Here is a 19,237-nt window from a genome sequence, read left to right on the forward strand (position 1 = left end):
GAGGAACTTGATACTCCAGGCTTGGGCCCTGAGCTTTTTTTTTGCTCGACTATTACTCTACCACTTTGAGCCACAGCTTCACTTCCAGCTTTTAGGTGGTTAATAAGAGATGAATCTCACAGCACTTCTGCTTGGGCTGCCTTTGAACCATGGTCCTCAGATCTTGGCCTCTTGAGTAGCTAGGATTGCAGGCATGAGCCACACCAGTGCCCAGTTCTGTAGTAATGTTCTGTTGGATGAGGTATTTTCTACATGCCTTTTGGTGGTTTGCTAAATGTTCAGCCTCCTTCTCTTTTTAAAAAATCTTTAACATGTATCATTTTATTGTTACTAAGTTGTACAGAGGGGGGCTGGGAAGGTGGCTCAGTGGTAGAGCGCTTGCCTTGCATGTATGAGGCCCTGGGTTCAATTCCTCAGCACCACATAAGCAAAAAGAAAAAAGCGGGAAGTGGCACTGTGGCTCAAGCAATAGAGCATTAGCCTTGAGCTGAAGAGCTGAGGGACAGCGCCCAGGCCCAGAGTTCAGGCCCCACGTCTGGCAAAAAAAAAAAAAAAAGTTGTGCAGACAGGTTACAGTTCCATGACTCACAAGTTTTTCTTGGACAGTGTCACCCCTTCTCCTTCTCCTCCTAGTTCCCCTCATGTTCTTGCTCATAAGTTTCATAGCTCACTTTTTACATAGTATGTATTGAATACCATGGTCGAATTTGTTCACCTTTCTTCCCTCATTTCTGTGTCCCCCACCCCCTCCCCCAAGAATAAGAAATCAACAAAAAATCCCCACCAGCACAACAAAAGAACACTTCCATTTCCTAGAACTCATTTGATAACGTAGTATTTTAGCCTTTCAGGGGAGGTAGCCTTTAGTACCCTCCTTGAGTTGGTCTGTGTGTAAATGCATAGAGCCCTGTAGCAATAGGAGGGGGTTTCATTTGTGACACTACATACAACTACACACGGGCACTCTGAACAGTTTCACCCCGCTCCATTCTCCATCCTTCCTCGACATGGCAGGCTCTGTTCCTGAGCTGTGTTCAGGCCTCCAGGTTATCTGACTGTAAATTAGGAATGGCAGGTCCCAAGAGGAATTGTACTAAGCTTTGTATTTTTGGTTTCAAATGGTGCTCATGCTTGGCACTCTTTAACAATTGAGTCACACCTCTAGTCCTTGAAATGTTTTCTGATAAAGTAACCAGTTGAAACTTTTTTTTGGTGTGCACCTGTACCAGTCCTGGGGCTTGAACTTGAGTTCTTTTCAGCTCAAGGCTATAGCATTCTGTCACCTGACCTACGCCTCTGCTTTCAGGTTTGTGATGGTGAATTGTAGATAAGAGTCTCATGACTTTACTCCTGGGGCCAGCCTGGAACTGTGATCCTCCTCAGATCTGCCTCCTGAGTAGCTAGGGTTACAGGTTCCCAGCTAGCCAGTCAAACTTCAAGTGTAGAATCCCTCCTGGGGCTGGGGGTGTGGCTTAATGGTAGAGTGCTTGCCCAGGTCCTGAGTTTAAGCCCCATGACTGCCCCCCACCCAAAAAAAACAAAAAAAAAGCACAAAAAAAATCCTTCGTGTCCACCACAGTGGAACTTGACTGCCTTGCCTTCCCTTTCCCTTTCCCTTTTCCCTTTCCCTTTCCTTTCCTTTCCTTTAACCTTCCCTTTCCCCTTTCCTTCCCTTTTCCCTTCCCTTCCCTTCCCTTTCCTTTCCCTCCCTTCCCCCTCTTTCTTTCTTTCTCTTTTCTTTCTTTCGATGAGGCTTGAACTCAGGGCCTGAGCACTGTCTCTCAAGGCTAGCACTCTACCACTTTGAGCCTCAGCTCTTCTTTGGTTTTTATAGATAAGCATCTCACTTCCCTATCCAGGGTGGCTTTAAACTTGGATCCTTAGATCTCAGCCTCCTGAGTAGCTAGGATTAAAAAGCATCCATTGGGCTTGACTTTTTTTCTTACCATTTTAAGAGGAGAAAGTGGCCTGTAAATAGTGTTTCTAAAATTGTTACTCTGATAACAAAGCTATTTAAGCCTCTATTTGAGTTAGTTGTAGAGGCCTAGTAATGTATACTTGCTGGCATCTGGTCTGTGGGTCTGCTGGTCTGCCTGCCACCCTGCCAGTCTGCCTGTCCTCCCTCCTACCCTCCTACCCTCCTACCCACCTACCTGTTGTATGTTCCTGGGTCTTGAGTCGTGGATTTGGGTGCTGTCTCAGCTTTAGTGCTCAAGATTAGCACTCTGCCACTTGAGCCACAGCTCCACTTCCAGCTTTTACCTGCCAGGTTGACTTCAAACCTTGATCCTCAGATCTCTGCCTCCTGAGTAGCTAGGATTTATGGATATGAGCTACCAGTGCCCTGCCTTTTTATTTTTTATGCCAGTACTTGGATTTGAACTCAGGACCTGGGCTATATCTCTTCTTTGCTCAAAGCTGATGCTGTGCCACTTGAGCTACAGCTCCTCTTCCAACTGTTTTTCTTTCTTCCTTTTTTTTTTGCCAGTCGTGGGGTCTGAACTCTAGGCCTGGGCACTGCCCCTCAGCTCTTCAGCTCAAGGCTAACAGCACCCTACCACTTGAGCCACAGCGCCACTTCCAGCTTTTTTCTGCTTATGTGGTGCTGAGGAATCGAACCCAGGGCCTCATGCATGCAAGGCAAACACTCTTCCACTGAGCCACCTTCCTAGCCCTCTTTTCTTTTTTCTTTTTTTGTCCTGGGTTTTGAACTCTGGGCCTGGGCACTGTCCCCCAGCTCTTCATCTCAAGGATATTGCTCTACCACTGGAGCCACAGCACCACTTCCGGTTTTCTGGTGGTTTATTGGAGATAAGAGTAACCAAACTGGCACTGGTGGCTCACACCTGTAATCCTAGCTACTCAGGAGGCTGAAATCTGAGGATTGCAGTTCAAAGCCAGCCTGGGCAGCTTCTGGCTAGGATTGAGGTTTGAAGCCAGCTGGGGCAGACAAATCCAAGAGAATCTATCTACATGTAAGGCCCCCCCCCAAAAAAAATCCACAAAGCTGTATGTGGATCTATAACTCAAGTGATAGAGCCCTAGCCTCAAGCAAAAAAACTCAGGGACAGTGCCCAGGCCTTGAATTGAAGCCCCCTGACTGGTACATGTGTGCTTCCCCCTCCGGGCCCCCCTTGAACTTTCCTGTCCTAGGCTGGCTTCATAGGGGTAATCTCAGATCTCAGCCTCTTTTCTGAATAGTTAGGATTGCAGGTTCCTACCTGCAATCACCAGCTTACATTCCAGGTCGTTAGGTCCTATGTTTGAAGATTCGCAATCTTTTGTACTGGGTCTCTGGTATGAATGGGAAAGGCTTACTAGTAGGGATCAAGTCCCAGCATTAAGCATAACAGATTTCCCAAGCAAGATTTGACCTAAGTCATTACCAAACTGAAAGCTTATAAAAGACCTCTTCAGTTAAGCTGCCAGTAATTGAACACAGGCTCTACCTCGCTGTCAACCTGTATTTTATGGTAGGTTACTAGAAGTAAGCCTCTCTTTGTTCAGGAGGATGAGGTGAGCTCCGCAGGTGTGGTGACCCATCGGACTGAAGGGAGTGGCGTCTCTGCAGATCAGCTTAGAGCTGTGTAGTCAGCCCTGAGCTCACCTACCCTCTGCACCTTCTCCTCGCCCTTCCTCAGAGTGTGAGGTCATCTGCTGTGTAGACTTTTTGTTGCTTTGTAATTAGCAGGTACTTACTGGGTGATTTTCCTCCCGTCTCCCCATTCCTTTCTGTCCTTCGCTTCTCTTTCCTGTATTGGAGATTGGACTCAGGAGTAAATTGGAATGTTGCTTTTCCAAAAGAAAAGGCGTTTACTTCATTTCTTGAGTAAGCCAAGTTAATTGTCTTTCCAAAGGTCCACTGCTAAGAGTTCTTCATCTGATGGGCTTGGTGAGGACCCCGCTTCACCACTGTCTACTGAAGACTCCATGCTCTCAGCATGCATCACGGGCTCTTGTAGGACCAGCTTACCTTTGAGCTGGGTCAGGTGGTTGGGCAGAATGGGAGAAGTTCCCCAGTGAGGCGTATGCTACCAGCCCCGTCTGTCATGGTGGTTCACACGTTTGTGTGTTGACACCTGTAGTTAAGGAAAGAGCCATGGTAGAGCTGAAACTAGAAGAATGGATATGCTTAACATATTGTAGGCAGGAGTGTGTGTGTGTGTGTGTGTGTGTGTGTGTGTGTTAGGGTAGTGAGGTTGGTGAGGGTGAGCTCACTACCTGTAGTCAAGCAGCTTGGAAGCCTTCCTAGGGGAAGGCCAGCAGGTCTCCGCACCGGAGCATTAAGAGTTAAGTTTTGGGATGCTTGCTAGCTATCTGCATAGTCCTGTCCTCTGTTTATGTCTGAGCCCAAAGGATGGACTTCCCATGTGGGACTGGGGTTTACTCTCTTTTAGTCTTTTTCTTTTTTGGTACTGGGATCATACCCAGGACCTTGGACTTGATAAGCAAGTGCTTTGCCACTGAGCTACTCAAGTGGAGGAGGTTAAAATGGTGAGGTTAGGCTGGCACTGGGCAGGGGCGGGGGAGGGGCCATGGAGGCCAAGTCAGGTGGGAGAAGTGTGAACAGTTGACTTGTCTAGGGGCAAAGGGTTTGACGCTCTAGTTTGTCCATTCGCCATTGTTTTCTTTGTGAGATAAACTTCCTTTAGTAAGACAGTGCCAGCTTTCACATGGTGCCCAAGTGCCAGGCCCTGTCAGGCGGTGGTGTGTGTCCGTCCACTGCCCTGGGGAGTCTCGTGGCGGAGCTTGTGCAGGGTCCTAGCGGCTGAGGCACCTGCTCCCACTGCCTGCCAGGCCCCTTCCTCCTGGCTCTGTGTCCCTCGGTGTCATCGTGCTGCCATGCTACCACCCACGCTCATAGACACACCTTAGAATGCAAGTGCAGAACATTGGCTTTGCATTGGAAGCGCAGGAGTCTCCGTGGTGGTGTCATTGGGCAGATGCTGACTGGTCTCCTGTGGGTGGCTCAGAGGTGGTGGTTGAGGTGGAGTATGGCCCTGAGATTTCCGCCTTTGTTCTGTGAGAGCTTGTGCAGTCTCAGTTGGGCAGTGTAGTTGGCTGGTCTCAGAGCCCTTGCCACTAGTGTCCTGCTGAAGTAGATCTGAAGGGCTGCTGTCCTGTGTCTCCAGGAGATAGGGCCCTTTCCTGCTGTTGCTTGGATGCTTTTGATGGGTCAGCCACTGATGTAGTCGGGGTTTTGGTTCCTGGAAGATAAGGGCTGTGTTCTTGAGCAGTGCGGGAATGGACCGCTGCCTCTCTGCAGCCTGTCTGGCATTGGTTCCTGTTCTAACTGGTCTGACTGGTGTGCTTTGAATCCTGAGGTACTGTGTCATTTTAACTGCCAGGGAGGGAGCCTTGGTTAGTTGCACGCTCATTTGCTTATGTGTAACTTGCTTATTATCATTAAGTAGTTGTACAAAGGGGTTACAATTCCATAATTAATTTTTTTCTTAGTATTTTATGTGGACATTTCAAAGTTCTTGGAGGTGTTGGAAGGGGGAGGCTCAGTGGAAGAGCCTGTGTAGCAAGCATTTAGGCCAAGTTCCAGACCCACTACCACCAGAATACGAAGCTTTGTGGCTGGAGATGGAGCTGGGTTCCCTCCCTCAGTGCTGCGCAGGTTCTCCCCGTGTGACGTGTGCACAGCGTAAAGCGGAGTGCCGTTAGCTGGCATTGAACGCATTCTCATGCCGCTTGATCCATCTTGAGAACATTCGAATCTTTCCAAGTGAAACCTTTGTTGTTGTTGTTGGCCAAGGGGCTTGAACTCTGGCCTGGGCCCTGTCCCTGAGCACTTCAGCTCAAGGCTAGCGCTCTACCACTTGAGCCACAGCCCTACTTACAGTTTTCTGGTGGTTTATTGGAGAGAAGAGTCTCATGGACTTTACTGCCCAGGCTAGCTTTGAACTGTGATCCTCAGATCTCAGCCTCCTGAGTAGCTAGGATTACAGGTGTGAGCCTCCAGCGCCTGGCTTCCTAATGCTTTGTGTAGAGAGAAACCTTTCCTTGGGTTTCAGTTAGCTAGCTTTAGGCCCAGTGCCCCTCTCTCTCTAGACCCTTCCTAGACTGGCGCCCACCTCGCAGAAAAAACCTCCCATTCCCCACTTCTGCAGCTGTACCCCAGGAAGCCTCTCCAGAGCCATTGTCCCACATTGCGTGGAGGTAGAGTAGGGGCGGGCCTACAGAGAGAGGTCCCGTCGGTTAGTTTGGGGAAGAAGGCGATGTGAATTGGGGACTTTGCTTGGCTTTGCTTCACCTCCCGTGCCATTTTTTCCCAGGTCTTTTTTTTTTTTTTTTGGGTCCGGTTGTGGGGCCTGAACTCTGGGCCTGGGCGCTGTCCCTCAGCTCTTCAGCTCAAGGCTAGCGCTCTACCACTTGAGCCACAGCGCCACTTCCGGCTTTTTTCAGCTTTTTTTTCCTGCTTATGTGGTGCTGAGGAATCGAACCCAGGGCCTCAGGCATGCAAGGCAAGCGCTCTACCACTGAGCCATCTTCCCAGCCCCTCCCAGGTCTTTTAGCGTCCACTCTTCCCACCTTACTCTTTTAGTGCCTCTCACCCTCTTGTGAGTTGGTTTATCTGAAAAGGAAATGGAGACACTGGTCTCAGGAGTTGAGATCCTGTTGGCCCAGTCTTCCTGCTCATGGACTCTTATCCCTTGTGTCCCATAGACTCCCCAGCTGCTATCTGAGCCCTTGGGTGGAGGTTTAGACAGAGGTTGCCATTTTCCTCAGGACAGGTCTTCAGTAAACTTGTTCTATCTTTGTGTGTGTGTGTGTGTGTGTGTGTGTGTGTGTGTGTGTTGGTCTTGGCTCCCTGAGTTGTGTGTGTGTGTTGGTCTTGAGACTCCCTGAGCTTATTGTGTGTGTGTGTGTGTTGGTCTTGAGGCTCCCTGAGCTTTTTTTGCTCCACTGTTCTACCACTTGAGCCTTCATCAGTGCCACTGCTCCCCGTGTGTGTGTGTGTGTGTGTGTGTGTGTGTGTGTGTGTGTGTGTGTGTGTGTGTGTCGGTTGTGGGGCCTGAACTCTGGGCCTGGGCGCCGATCCTCAGCTCTTCAGCTCAACGCTAGTGCTCTACCACGTGTGCCATAGCTCCACTTCTAGGTTTTTCTACTTATGTGGTACTGAGGAATCGAACCCAGGGCCTTATGCATGCGAGGCAAGCGCTCTACCCAGTACCTGGCACAGGAACATACTGAAGGGGGGAGGAGCTTGGCTGTGGGCTCTCGGTGCCTAGCCTGCCTGAGAGCATCACCTCCTCTTTCGGTGGTTGTTGAGGCTATATATACTTGAGAGGTTTTCAGGCATGGCAGGAGCTGTGGCTCGGGCTGGTAGGTGCTGAAGCACCTTTTCCCTGTCTAGTTCCCACCTGTGGCCTGCCTAGCCTTCACGTCCTTGTCACTGAGCAGACGTTTCAATTGCAGGACCTGTTCCAGCAGTCTGCTAAAACATGGTGGATTACTATGAAGTTCTAGGGGTGCAGAGGCACGCCTCGGCCGAGGATATCAAAAAGGCGTGAGTATCTCATTCCTGGATGTATCTGCCCACTGTCCATAGGTAATTGGGTGATGGAATATTTGCTAGCTATTAAAATGGCTTTTCCCCCTCTGTTTTTTCTTTGGCAGTCGTAGGAGTCTAAGCCAGACCTCATATGCTAGGCAGCATCTCTACCGCTGAGATACACCCTTAGCCCTAAAATGATGTTTTCTCCTTTTCTCCTATTGTGTCAGTTCTGGGGCCTGAACTCTCTCTACCTGGATGCTGTCCCTGAGCTTTTATTTATATATTTTTCTGCTAGTTTTGGGGCTTGAGCTCAGGGCCTGGGCACTGTCCCTGAGCTGCTTTTTGCTCAAGGTTAGCGCTCTACCACTTGAGCCATAACACCACTTCTGGCTTTTTGTATTTATGTGATACTGAGGAATTGAACCCAGGGCCTCATGCATGTTAGGCAAGCGCTCTACCACTAAGATACATTCCCAGCTCTCCCTGAGCTCTTTTTTGTTCAAGGCTAGCGTTCTACCACTTGGGCCACACCTTTACTTTCAGCTTTACTTTTTTTTGGGGGGGCGTCGGGTCGTGGGGCCTGAACTCTGGGCCTGGGCGCTGTCCCTCAGCTCTTCGGCTCAAGGCTAGCGCTCTACCACTTGAGCCACAGCGCCACTTCCCACTTTTCTTTTTGCTTATGTGGTGCTGAGGAATTGAACCCAGGGCCTCATGCATGCAAGGCAAGCGCTCTACCACTGAGCCACCTTCCCAGCCCTCCTTCCAGCTTTTTGATGGTTAGTTGGAGAGGAGTCTTCCGAACTTTGCTACTACCCAGGTTTTAAACCAGGTTCCTCAGATCTCAGCCTTCTGAGTAGTTGTGTTATAAAGAGCTCGGATATTGCGGTATCACATAGAAATATGTACACCAACTCAAAAGGAACTCAGCAAGGCAAACATGGTGCCACAGCACCACTTCTACTTTTCCTGGCGGTTTATTAGAGATGAGTCTCACGGTCTTTCCTCTCTGGGCTGGCTTTTTGTGATGCTAGTCCTGGAGCTTGAACTGTGAGCTTGGGTGCTTTCCTTGTTTCTTTTCGTTCAAAGCTAGCAAACTTGTACTCTACCACTTGAGCCATAGTTCCACTTCAGTTTTTTTTGTTGTTGTTGTTGTTTATTTATTTATTAGTAGTTTATTGGGAATAAGGGTCTCACTGACTTTCCTGCCTGGACTGGCTTCACGCCGTGATCATTAGACCTTAGCCTCCTGAGTAACTGGTATTACAGGTCCACCTGCCGTGCCTCCCTTTCTCCCTGTCTCTCCCTCCTTACTTCCTCCTCTCCTTTCACTCTCCCCTCCCTGCTTTCCTTTTCTGTGTGCAGGTATTGGGGTTTAACTCAGGGCCTGGGCACTGAATCTTAAGTTGCTTAAGGCCCAAGCCACAGCTATACTTCTGCAACTGTTATTTTGTGTGTGTTAGTATTAAAAGCCTCGTTGATTTCTAGACTGTGAACATGATGAGTATTGCTCATTTTTTTCAAGATACCGGAAACTGGCATTAAAGTGGCATCCAGATAAAAACCCTGAGAATAAAGAAGAAGCAGAGAGAAAATTCAAACAGGTAGCTGAGGCGTACGAGGTGTTGTCAGATGGTAAGTGGTACTGAGCCTCTTGAGTCTCAGGTGGGCTGCGTGGTAAACTGGAACTGGGTGGGCAGTGCTGATGAGCTGAGGGAGGGCTGTTGGGTTCACCGTGTGGTGGCCGCCTGGTGGGTGCTGCTCTTGCTGGAAGGGGGCCCCGTCACTCTGACCTGTCCTGGCTCAATGGAACAGGTCCATTCACAGGTAAGATCAGGACATCACACATCTGTATGTTTCCCCCACCCATCCCAGGGCTACATACAGAGCAGGAATTGTATGTCATTGAAAGTCAGGCCCATTGGCTTGACTTTGGAAGTAGGTAAAGGTTTGTTGGCTAGGAACAGCCAGGGGTTTCATAATGAAGACCAGACCTTGTATGGGCTGAGGTGGGGTCAGTGCCAGAGCCTGGAAAAATACCCCTGATAGTTGGGTGGCCTCGCGTGAGTCACGGCAGAGGCATTTAAAGGACTGAGTAGTGATTCACTGACCACAGGAAGCAAGAACATGATTCCAGGTACATCTCCATGTGGTCAAGTAGGAAATGAGTAGCTCACTACTTTTTTTTTTTTTTTTTTTTGGGTCCGGTCATGGGGCCTGAACTCTGGGCCTGGGCGCTGCCCCCAAGTCCTCAACCCAAAGCTAGCGCTCTACCACTTGAGCCACAGTGCCACTTCCAGCTTTTTTTTCCTGCTTATGTGGTGCTGAGGAATTGAACCCAGGGCCTCAGGCATGCAAGGCAAGCGCTCTACCACTGAGCCACCTTCCCTGCCCTAGGTCACTATTTTTATAAGGCTTTTCAGAAGGACCCCAGTGTAAAACGCATCATCACCATTACTAGCACACGACCCTTTGCATTATTGAACATTCCCCCAATCTCAGAGGCTTCCTTGCTTACCAGCAACTTGTAAACTTACAAAAACAAAAATTTTGTTCCTGAAAGCTGTGTGTGTGTGTGCGTGCGTGCGTGCGTGCGCGCACGCGTGCTTTTCGGTGAGCCTCAGATCTAAACTTCCTGAGTAGTTAAATGGGTGAGCCACAGTTACTCTGCAGTTACTGTTTTTTTTTTTGTTTTTGTGGGCGCTGTCCCTCAGCTCTTCAGCTTAAGGCTAGTGCTCTGCCACTTGAGCCACAGCACCATTTCCAGTTTTCTGTTGATTAATTAGACTTTGTTGCCCAGGCTGGCTTTCAACCTTGATCCTCAGATCTCGGCCTCCTGAGTAGCTGGGATGACAGGTGTGGCCACCAGCGCCTGCTACAGTTATGGCTGTGTCTGAAGATTTCTGTGGGCTAGCCATCATGTTGCCAGCGCACAGGTCCTGCAGAGCCCTGCTGTGGCTGTGGGGGTCCTTGTCTGGGAGGAGGAGGCGGGGCCAGTGGTGGACGGCAGCATAGCACCCCTGCCTCACAGCGCCCCTGCCTCAGCGTGGTGGGCCTGAACGCGGGCCTGAACGCGGGCCTGAACGCGGAGGCTGCTTCCTGGTGTTTGTCCATGCGCTTTTGCCTTGCCCAGGCAGCATGGCCGTCCTTGTCTTTCATCTTCACTGCTGTGATGGCGATAGCTTCGCACTTGAGCATGTGAGTTCAGTGTGTGCGTAGGATCTGGCCCTGTAGTGAGCTCAGTCGTCTAATGGAGTAAGTAAGTGCTAAAAATTCATGGTACTTAAGTTAATCTAAAGTGTCTTTCTGGAGAGAGGTATTTATACCTGCCCCTTTTTCTGTCTAAGAGGAGCCTAACTTCTTAAAACTTGAAAAGCTGACATCTGGTTTACAGTGTCTGAAATACTGATTAACTTTAAAGAATTTGAAAGGAACTGACTCCTAATGATTTTTTTCCCTTCTCAAATTTGAAGCTAAAAAACGGGACATCTATGACAAATATGGCAAAGAAGGATTAAATGGTGGAGGAGGAGGTATGTAAATGAGTTGAGTGTTCTCTTTGGGGACAAAAGGTTTAGTCATCTAATGGTATGTTACTGAGTCTTTGGAAGATGGTAAATACTGATATAGTCTATAAAAAGTAGGCTGAATTGGGTAGGAATAAGATATTGGCAACACACAAATGTTTAAACATGTTTAATGCTGGCACTCAGGAGGTAGAAGCAGAATTTCAAGGCCAGGCTTCCCTATGTATAAAGCCACTGTCTTAAACAAAAAAATAATGCAAATGTAAAAAAAAAAGCACAAACACTTTTAGAGTAGAAAGTATATGTAAATATACTTCTGTAGGCGCAGACTGTAGTGCACTGGCTTGCTGTGTGAACAGTCCACCTGTTAGATCGCAGGCTCCCCGTAGTATGAAGCTCCCATGATTCTCGGGTATGATGCTGCCCCGTGATGCTTGATGGAAGGAAGTGTCATCACAGGTGCTCAGAGTTCTGTTACCACCCTGTGTGGTCAAGTTTGTGCCTGAAAGGTGGTCTGAGCAAACAGTCGAGTTTTCATGAGCCTTCACAACAAGCAACAAAATTGACATAACACATGGTGATGGATGCTGGGAGAGGTCTGCTGGGTGTTGAGTGACTGCACAGTGTGAGCAGTGCTGCGTGGGCAGTGCTGCGTGGTTAGCTCTGGGCACAATTTCAAGCAGTCTAGGGCCCAGTTTGCATTCCAGGAAATTGCTGGAGGATGAGATAATTCTCTTTAGATCACTATGTGTATATAATGTTCTGTAAACAAGTAACATGTCTAAAAACATTAGAATTTAGCCACTAAAAGCTGTGCTTGTTTACGTAGGTGGAAGTCATTTTGACAGTCCATTTGAGTTCGGCTTCACATTCCGGAACCCAGATGATGTCTTCAGGGAATTTTTTGGTGGAAGGGACCCATTTTCATTCGACTTTTTTGGTAAGTTAAGTTGCCTGGCAGCCATCTACTTGGTATATGGTGTTTCTGTGGTTTGGTGAGGGCTACTGGTGCCCTTTCTATTTAACATGTGTCTTGGTACTAACTTTTGTGTTTTAACAGCAGTGAAATGACCAACCTTTTATGCTCGCCCTTTTAAAGTATTTGAATTTATTACTCAAATATTAGAACCTTCAGATAAATGAATGCATTGTCTCTATCATATATGGTGCTAATTAACTTGATTTTCCTCTTAGACAGCCATGGTGAAGACAGGACAGAACACTGGTGAGGGGTCTAGGAAGTGTTTTTTCTTGTGTTTTGATTTATGTGTGAACCCATGGACCTTCCTCTGAGGTATGCTTTCACTCCACTCCCTTTAGAGTTTGACACTGTTACTATAAAGGTGATGCACTAAATGCACTCTTGCTCCCCAGTTTATGAATTGGCTTTGGAGTCTTACTAAAACCAAGCACCCTAGAATCTGTTCAGAAGACATTTCATCTATGCAACTTTCCTTTCCTTACTGTGTTACAGTGATTGGCTTCAAGTTTGTGAGGAGAGGATTCTTTTTGGGCAAGGCAGAAGTAGTCAGTAATTAAGAAGACATTTTCATCTCTTTCCTCTCAGCCCTGGTGTCTGAAACTGTGCTCTTGGGTGTCCTGGCTCTGGCTGGCCATCTACTCGTAGGGTTTTCTTCTTATTGCTGGCACTCTTTGTTTGATGTGCCCAAGGTGCCTGGAAGTCAGTGGTAAACAGGTTGTTTGCTACTACTGGTTTTGTCTTGTATATCGAGGGGGAAAGCATGGCCTGTGTTTGTCTCCTTGTTGCTGGAGCCTGGTTGAAGAGGCTTGGCCGCTTCTTCATTTCCCAGGAGGGAGCGAGAAGAGAAAGGGGAGTAGAAGGGTCTCACAGGGAGGGGCATTTGAGCTGCCTCTCAGGAGCGTGTAGAGAGCTTTGCTCTGGCTCTAGCAGGTCTTCAGTCCTGTACATGGTGTATTCTTTCATCTGACCTCAAAATGTGTGCATTCTGAGATTTTTTTTCTAAGTCTTAGAGTATAGCATGGTTGTGAGCAGCCTTGTTGAGGGAGGGAAGGACGTGTAAAAAGCTGAAAAGCAGGAGAGGACAGCTGCAGGTGGGCATCCGTGCTGTTAGCGTGGGCACAGCATGTGAGGCAAGGCCAGGGCTCCCCGGGTGAGGACAGGATGCTTATAACGTACACCAACAGAACCATGTTTATACAGGGAAAATGAACAATTAAAAAATGGTTTTGTTTGGTCCTGGGTTATTGTCCCTTAACATTTTGGCACAAGCTGGCACTCTACTTCTTGAGCCACACTTGTGCTTCTAGCTCTCTGGTGGTTAATTGGAGATGGAACTCTCATGGGCTTTATTGCCCAGGCTGGCTTTGAATGGTGATCCTCAGATCTCAAGTGGCCTGAGTAGCTAGGCTTAGGCACAAGTCACTGGTACCTGGCCAAAACGAACACTTTTCATGTTTTCTGTCTTCACAATATTTTATTATTTTTTTGTCAGTCGTGGGGCCTGAACTCTGGGCCTGGGTGCTGTCCCTCAGCTCTTCAGCTCAAGGCTAGCGCTCTACCACTTGAGTCACAGCGCCACTTCTGGCTTTTTGTGGTGTTGAGGAACGGAACCCAGGGCCTCATGCACGCGAGGCGAGCCCTCTACCACGGAGCCCCCTTCCCAGCCCCACAGCTTTAGTAAGCCCACATTGGTTGTTTGGAGGCAGGGCTTCATTGGGTTTTACATCCAGTTTTTTGATGCGATGAGTTCCTTGGCGGCCAAATTGGGAAAAAGCTGCTTCTCTGGCTTCTTCGCTTCAGTTCTGGCATACATACGATAAAGTGTGCTGCTCCCTGCAGCTGCAGAGCCCAGGCATCTTAAACCTTATCCTACACTATTCAAAAGAAAGTCCGACATAGAGGTTTGGTAAAGCATGAGCGACAGACGTCAGTGTCCTGGTGCCCACCCCCACCCGACCCCTGAAAGGAAGGAAGATGTCAGTGTGGTGGTGTGCCTATCATTGAACTCTAGCACTTTGGGACAGGAGGATGGAGGAGGGCTTGTGGCCAATCTAGACTAGATAATTAGTAACCTGCCTCAACTGCCCTTTCTCTTCCCAAGGGGTGCAAGGCTGGGAATGGTAGAACTCTGGTCCTACCTCTGCCCCTATCCCCCAGACCTAAGTGGGAAACGAACGGTTCATTTCAGTGATGTATTATGTAGACAATGTTTGTACAGTTATACCAAAGGCTAGAGTGTACAAAGGACAGGGTAGAGTTGTGAATGAGTAAACTTTACTTCTGCTCCAGAGATCCCAGGCTTACGGAAAGTCCGCTCTGGTGGTGCTTTGTCCTGTTGGCTGCTCAGACAGAAAGCAGATACGCCCAGCCTTCCCGTGATGCGGTGTGGTACTAATACAATCCGTTCTTGTAGGTGTTCTAGGGGACTTCCATTTTCAGGCTGTAAGGATTTACGCACAGGAAAAGAAGCTGCTCCACAGCTACTACCTGTATGAAGTGACCGTGCAGCCTCCCTGTGGTATGTGCAGCACAGGGCGGAGCCCGCGGGCTTAGCTGGGGGCGTGGCTGGTGGTTAGCAGCACAACCTTGGGACCATGTCCATTTCTTAGAGGCAGTTATTTTCACTCTTAATTTTTCAAAAGACTGAACCCCTCCCCCCCAGCAGCCCCCCCACCCCCACTTTGGCTTTCAGAGGAATAGTTCAAGACAGCTGGACCCAGTGTCACATGCACATAATTCCAGGTGCTCAGGAAGCTGAGGCAGGAGGGTTGTGAGCTTGAAGCTTGATTGGCTTCCATCTCAACATGAAAGCAATTGTAAGAGAACTTTGAGCTGTACTTTGCCTTTGTCAAGATCTAGAGCCCCTTCCTGAGGTGAGGGTATGCCTCAGCATGTGCCCTGGGGGCTTGCAGCCGCAGAACCCAGCTCTCCGGGAAGGCAGCAGAGGCTGATTTGGAAGGAGCTCTGAAATAAGAACATAGCTAGTTGGTACATGCAAACACACCCATCAGACTATTATTGGATATGTATTGGGGTGTTATAGTTTGAATTAGGGTGATCTCTTCATCTCAGGATTCTATTACTGGTGCTCTACAGTAGACAAATCCTGATAGTAGTCCTTTTTTGGGGGGGGAGAAGGGTGAGGCTAGTGAGAGGTCTTGAACTTGGGACTCTTAGTGGTTTGGAGTGTGTATGTGTGTCAGTCGTGGGGCTTGAACTCTGGGCCTGGGCGCTGTCCCTGAGCTCTTCAGCTCAAGGCCAGTGCTATTGCCCTTTTAGCCACAGCGTCACTTCCATTTTTCCTGGTGGTTAATTGGAGATAAGAGTCTCATGGACTTCTGCCTTGGCTGGCCTTGAGCCATGATCCTCAAATCCCAGCCTCCTGAGTAGCTAGAATTACAGATGTGAGCCACTGGCACCTGGCTGCTGCCGCTGCCACCTCCTCTTCTTCCTCTTCTTCCTCCTCTTCCTCCTCCTCCTCCTCCTCCTCCTCTTCCTCCTCCTCCTCCTCCTCCTCCTCCTCCTCCTCCTCCTCCTCCTCCTCCTCCTCCTCCTCCTCTTTTTTTTGGTGGGGGGGGGTCCATTCTTGCAGCCTGAACTCTGGACCTGTGTGCTGTCCCTCAGCTCTTCAGCTCAAGGTGAGCACTCTACCACTTGAGCCACAGTGCTACTTTGGCTTTTTTCTTTTTGCTTATGTGGTGCTAAGGAATCAACCCAGGGCCTCAGGCATGCAAGGCAAGTGCTCTACCACTGAGCCACCTTCCCAGCCCCTCCTCTTTTTTTTAAATCTCTCTATAAAACTAATGCTGTGCTACTTGAGCGAAACCTCCACTTGTAATTTTTTGCTAATTAATTGGAGATGAATCTTAGATTTGTCTGCCCGGGCTGCCTTTGAACCTTGACCAGTAGCCTTCTGAATAGCTAAGATTATAAGTGTAAGCCACCTGCCCCCAGATAATAGTCCTGATCCCTTTAGAGTCAGGGTCAGAATTATTTAGAGCTGCCTGGGTATAAAACACTTTGTGCACCAGTCTCCCCCCCCCCCCCCCCCCCCCCCCCCCCCGCCTTCGGGCAGTCCTGAACTCTGGGCCTGGGCACTGTCCCTGAGCTCCTTTTGCCCAAGGCTAGCATTCCAGCCACAGCTTCATTTCTGTTTTTTTGGGGACAGTTAGCTGGAGATAAGTCTCAGGAGCTTTCCCTCCTGGCTGACTTTGAACCGTGATCCTCATAGTTCAGTCCCTAGTTAGCTAGGATTATAGTCTGAGCCACTGGTGCCTGGCTCCCACCACCAATTTTCATTTGCATTTTGGAAAGCCAAAACTAAACTTGCACTGTTTGCAAGGAGCCATTTCATCCTAACACTTCAGAGTGTTTTCCTTCTGGAAGTGTCAGTCTGAGGCGCGGCCCAGCAGTGGATAGAGCCTGGGACCCGGGTTGGGAGGAGGAGTGCTGCGTGGAGGGAGATGTGTCGTCGTGAGCCAGTCGTTTTGCTCCCCAGGGCTCGAGGAAGTCGCCAGTGAGGAGCTGGAGCCTAGTGAAGACCTAGACCTGCCCGGGTTTGAGGGGTCGGGAGAAGGCACCCCAGGCGAAGAGCGCAGTGAGGTTCTGGATGTGATACCCAGTGAGGAGCTGGATCTCTGTAGTGAAGACCTAGACCTGCCCGGGTTTGAGGGGACAGAAGACGCCCCAAGCGAGGAGAGCAGTGAGGTTCTGGATGTGATATCCAGTGAGGAGTTGGATCTCTGTAGTGAAGAGGAGCCGAGCGAAGGCTATAGCTGGGTCCAGGGCGAATTTCCCAGTGAGGACTTGGACCTCATATCCAGCGAGGAGGAAGCCAGTCCCCGGGACCTGGAGGAGGAGCAGCTGAGCGAGGAGGAGTGTGAGGAGCTGCTGAGCGAGGAGGAGCACAGTGGGGCTGAGCCGGAGCTGCTGCTTGTTCACCAATGAACGGAAAGGAGCTGCCCCACCCAGCCTCCTTTGAGATTGAGTTTAGTTTGCCCATTGCCTATCTAGAATAAAGACGTTTCTTCTGTACACAGCCCTGTCCTGAGTCAGTCAGATAAGCCTGGCTGCCAAGCTTGCCACGGGGGGAGCCCGGGGTGGGAGCTGGCCTGCGTGCTGTCTGTTTTGTCGGAAGGCAGAGCCTCAGGCCCTGAAGTGGTATGGTCTCGGGTCTTCTAGGGCTTCACCACCAAGTGCCCTGCACGGACTGCTTTAGCATCTTCTCCTGGGTTGCATGTCCGGACCAGTCCAGGATCAGGATGCTGGCTGGGCAAGGAAGGATCTGTCCCGGCCATCTCTAGACAGACCGGCCTGCCTGGGCTGTAGGTGGTTTGCTTCCTGTGTCTTCACTGGAGCCGCCAGTGGTGACCAGGTGACGCTGGACGGGGTCCGCACCAGTGACCTCAGGTTGCCTCACACACGTGTTCGCAGACAGACACTCGCTCCTGGGAGGAGGGTGCAGCCTGTCCTAGCAGGGCCCGTGAAACTTCCTTCTTTATTTGTTAGTCGTGGGATTTGAACTCAGGGCCTGGGCGCTGTCCCTCAGCTCTTTAGCTCAAGGCGAGCGCGCCACCAGGAGAGCCACAGCGCCACTTCCTGTTTTCTGGTGGTTCATTGGAGATCAGAGTCTCACGGAGTTTCCTGCCCGGGCTGGCTTTGAACCGCGATCCTCAGATCTCAGCCTCCTGAGTAGTTAGGATTACAGGCATGAGCCACCAGCGCCAGGCTCAGTGAAACCTCTTAACAGACTTTCATTCTATGAGACTTAGGTTTCTGTCTTAGAAGCCATTAAGAGTCTGACAAGAGAAAACAGGAAAACATTAAAACTACATGTAAAGTAAAACTGGAAATCACAAAATGTAAACATGGAGATGGAAGGGGCGAACAGCTTAGTTCAGTCCTTTATGTGGGTCTGTGCTGTGTCCTGCACTGCCAGGCCGAGTGGGCCATGTCCTCGTGAGAGTTCCCAGTTACACCAGCCTGCTTCCTGACACACGTGAAATGTGAAAGAAAGCTAATAAGACTTAGAGCACATTCAAGAAACCATGTCACGCCCAGTGCCAGTGGCTCAGGTTTGTGATCATAGCTACCACCCAGGCTGCAGGGAAATCTATCAGAAAGCTGGAGGTGAAGGTGTGGCTTAGGTAATGGAACACCACCAGCCTTGAGTGGAGAAAGCAAAGCAGCTAGGCCCTAATTTGAAGCCACAGTCTTGACGTACAGGTGCATACACCAAGTTTGGTCAGCCCGCCGCTCTGTGCAGCCCCAGGCCCCATGCTCACGGGTGTGATACCTGCTCTGGGGTCTGGAAATACTGAATTTTAACTTGGCAGCCATGCTCATTGTCAGGATAATTCCAAGTGGTTTTCAGCTTTTCATTGTGTACGAGGGATTCTAAGCAGCGTTTCCTCTGACCTTCCTGTTAGAGGATAAACATGAGTCTGAGGACTTCATTTCTTGCTACGGGAATCTGCAGTGGGCCAATCCTAAAGGATGATTTAGCACCATGATAATGTTTTGCATGTACTTTTTTTTTTTTTGGCTGTGGGCCTGAACTCTGGGCCTTGGGCGCTGTCCCTCAGCTCTTCAACTCAAGGCTAGCGCTCTACCATATGAGCCACAGTGCCACTTCTGGCCTTTTCTGCTTATGGGGTGCTGAGGAATGGAACGCAGGACCTCATGCGTGCAAGGCAAGCACTCCACCACTGAGCCACCTGCCCAGCCCTTGCATGTACTTTTGAGATCAAGTTTCCAACCAATTTTCCTGTCGATTTTCCCATGTATTGTTTCAATCGCCCAAAAGGGAAGACAGTATCTTAGCTAGTGTTTTCGTGTGGGTGCTTTTTTGCCTGGTGGCCACCCTTTTCTGTGGACAGGTGAGAAGCGGTGAGGGAGCTGCATCACTGTGCAGTGGCAGAGCTTTCTGGACATCCAGGGAACACCACTGCATTATTTTTTGTTTTTGTTTTCGTTTATGTCGGTGGTGGGGCCTGAATTCGGGGCCTGGGCGCTGTAAGGCTAATGCTCTACTACTTGAACCACAGCGCCACTTCCAGCTTTTTCTGCTTCTGTGGTGCTGAGGAATTAACCCAGGGCTTCATGTGTGCAAGGCAAGCACTCTACCGCTGAGCCACCTTCCCAGCCCAGCACTGCATTCTTTTTTTTTTTTTTTAACCATTTAGCTGCCAGTTAACGAAGTGTTTCATGAATTCAGTATGTCTTGGT

The 19,237-nt window shown here is 49.5% G+C and overlaps 1 protein-coding gene across 2 annotated transcripts in view; it reads left to right on the forward strand.

Moving 5' to 3' along the window:
• Positions 1–19,237, forward strand: part of Dnajb6 (DnaJ (Hsp40) homolog, subfamily B, member 6) — a 77,148-nt gene that overhangs the window by 7,142 nt on the left and 50,769 nt on the right. For both annotated transcript variants that reach the window (XM_013036631.1, XM_013036632.1), the window contains exons 2-5: positions 7,426–7,516; positions 9,027–9,136; positions 10,975–11,034; positions 11,858–11,968. In XM_013036631.1, coding sequence (XP_012892085.1) covers positions 7,452–7,516; positions 9,027–9,136; positions 10,975–11,034; positions 11,858–11,968 — 346 coding nt within the window. In that variant the 5' untranslated portion in view covers positions 7,426–7,451. The remainder of the gene's footprint in view (positions 1–7,425; positions 7,517–9,026; positions 9,137–10,974; positions 11,035–11,857; positions 11,969–19,237) is intronic.

Source organism: Dipodomys ordii, unplaced genomic scaffold (genome assembly GCF_000151885.1).
Source record: "Dipodomys ordii isolate 6190 unplaced genomic scaffold, Dord_2.0 Scaffold315, whole genome shotgun sequence".
NCBI classification, from domain to species: Eukaryota; Metazoa; Chordata; class Mammalia; order Rodentia; family Heteromyidae; genus Dipodomys; species Dipodomys ordii.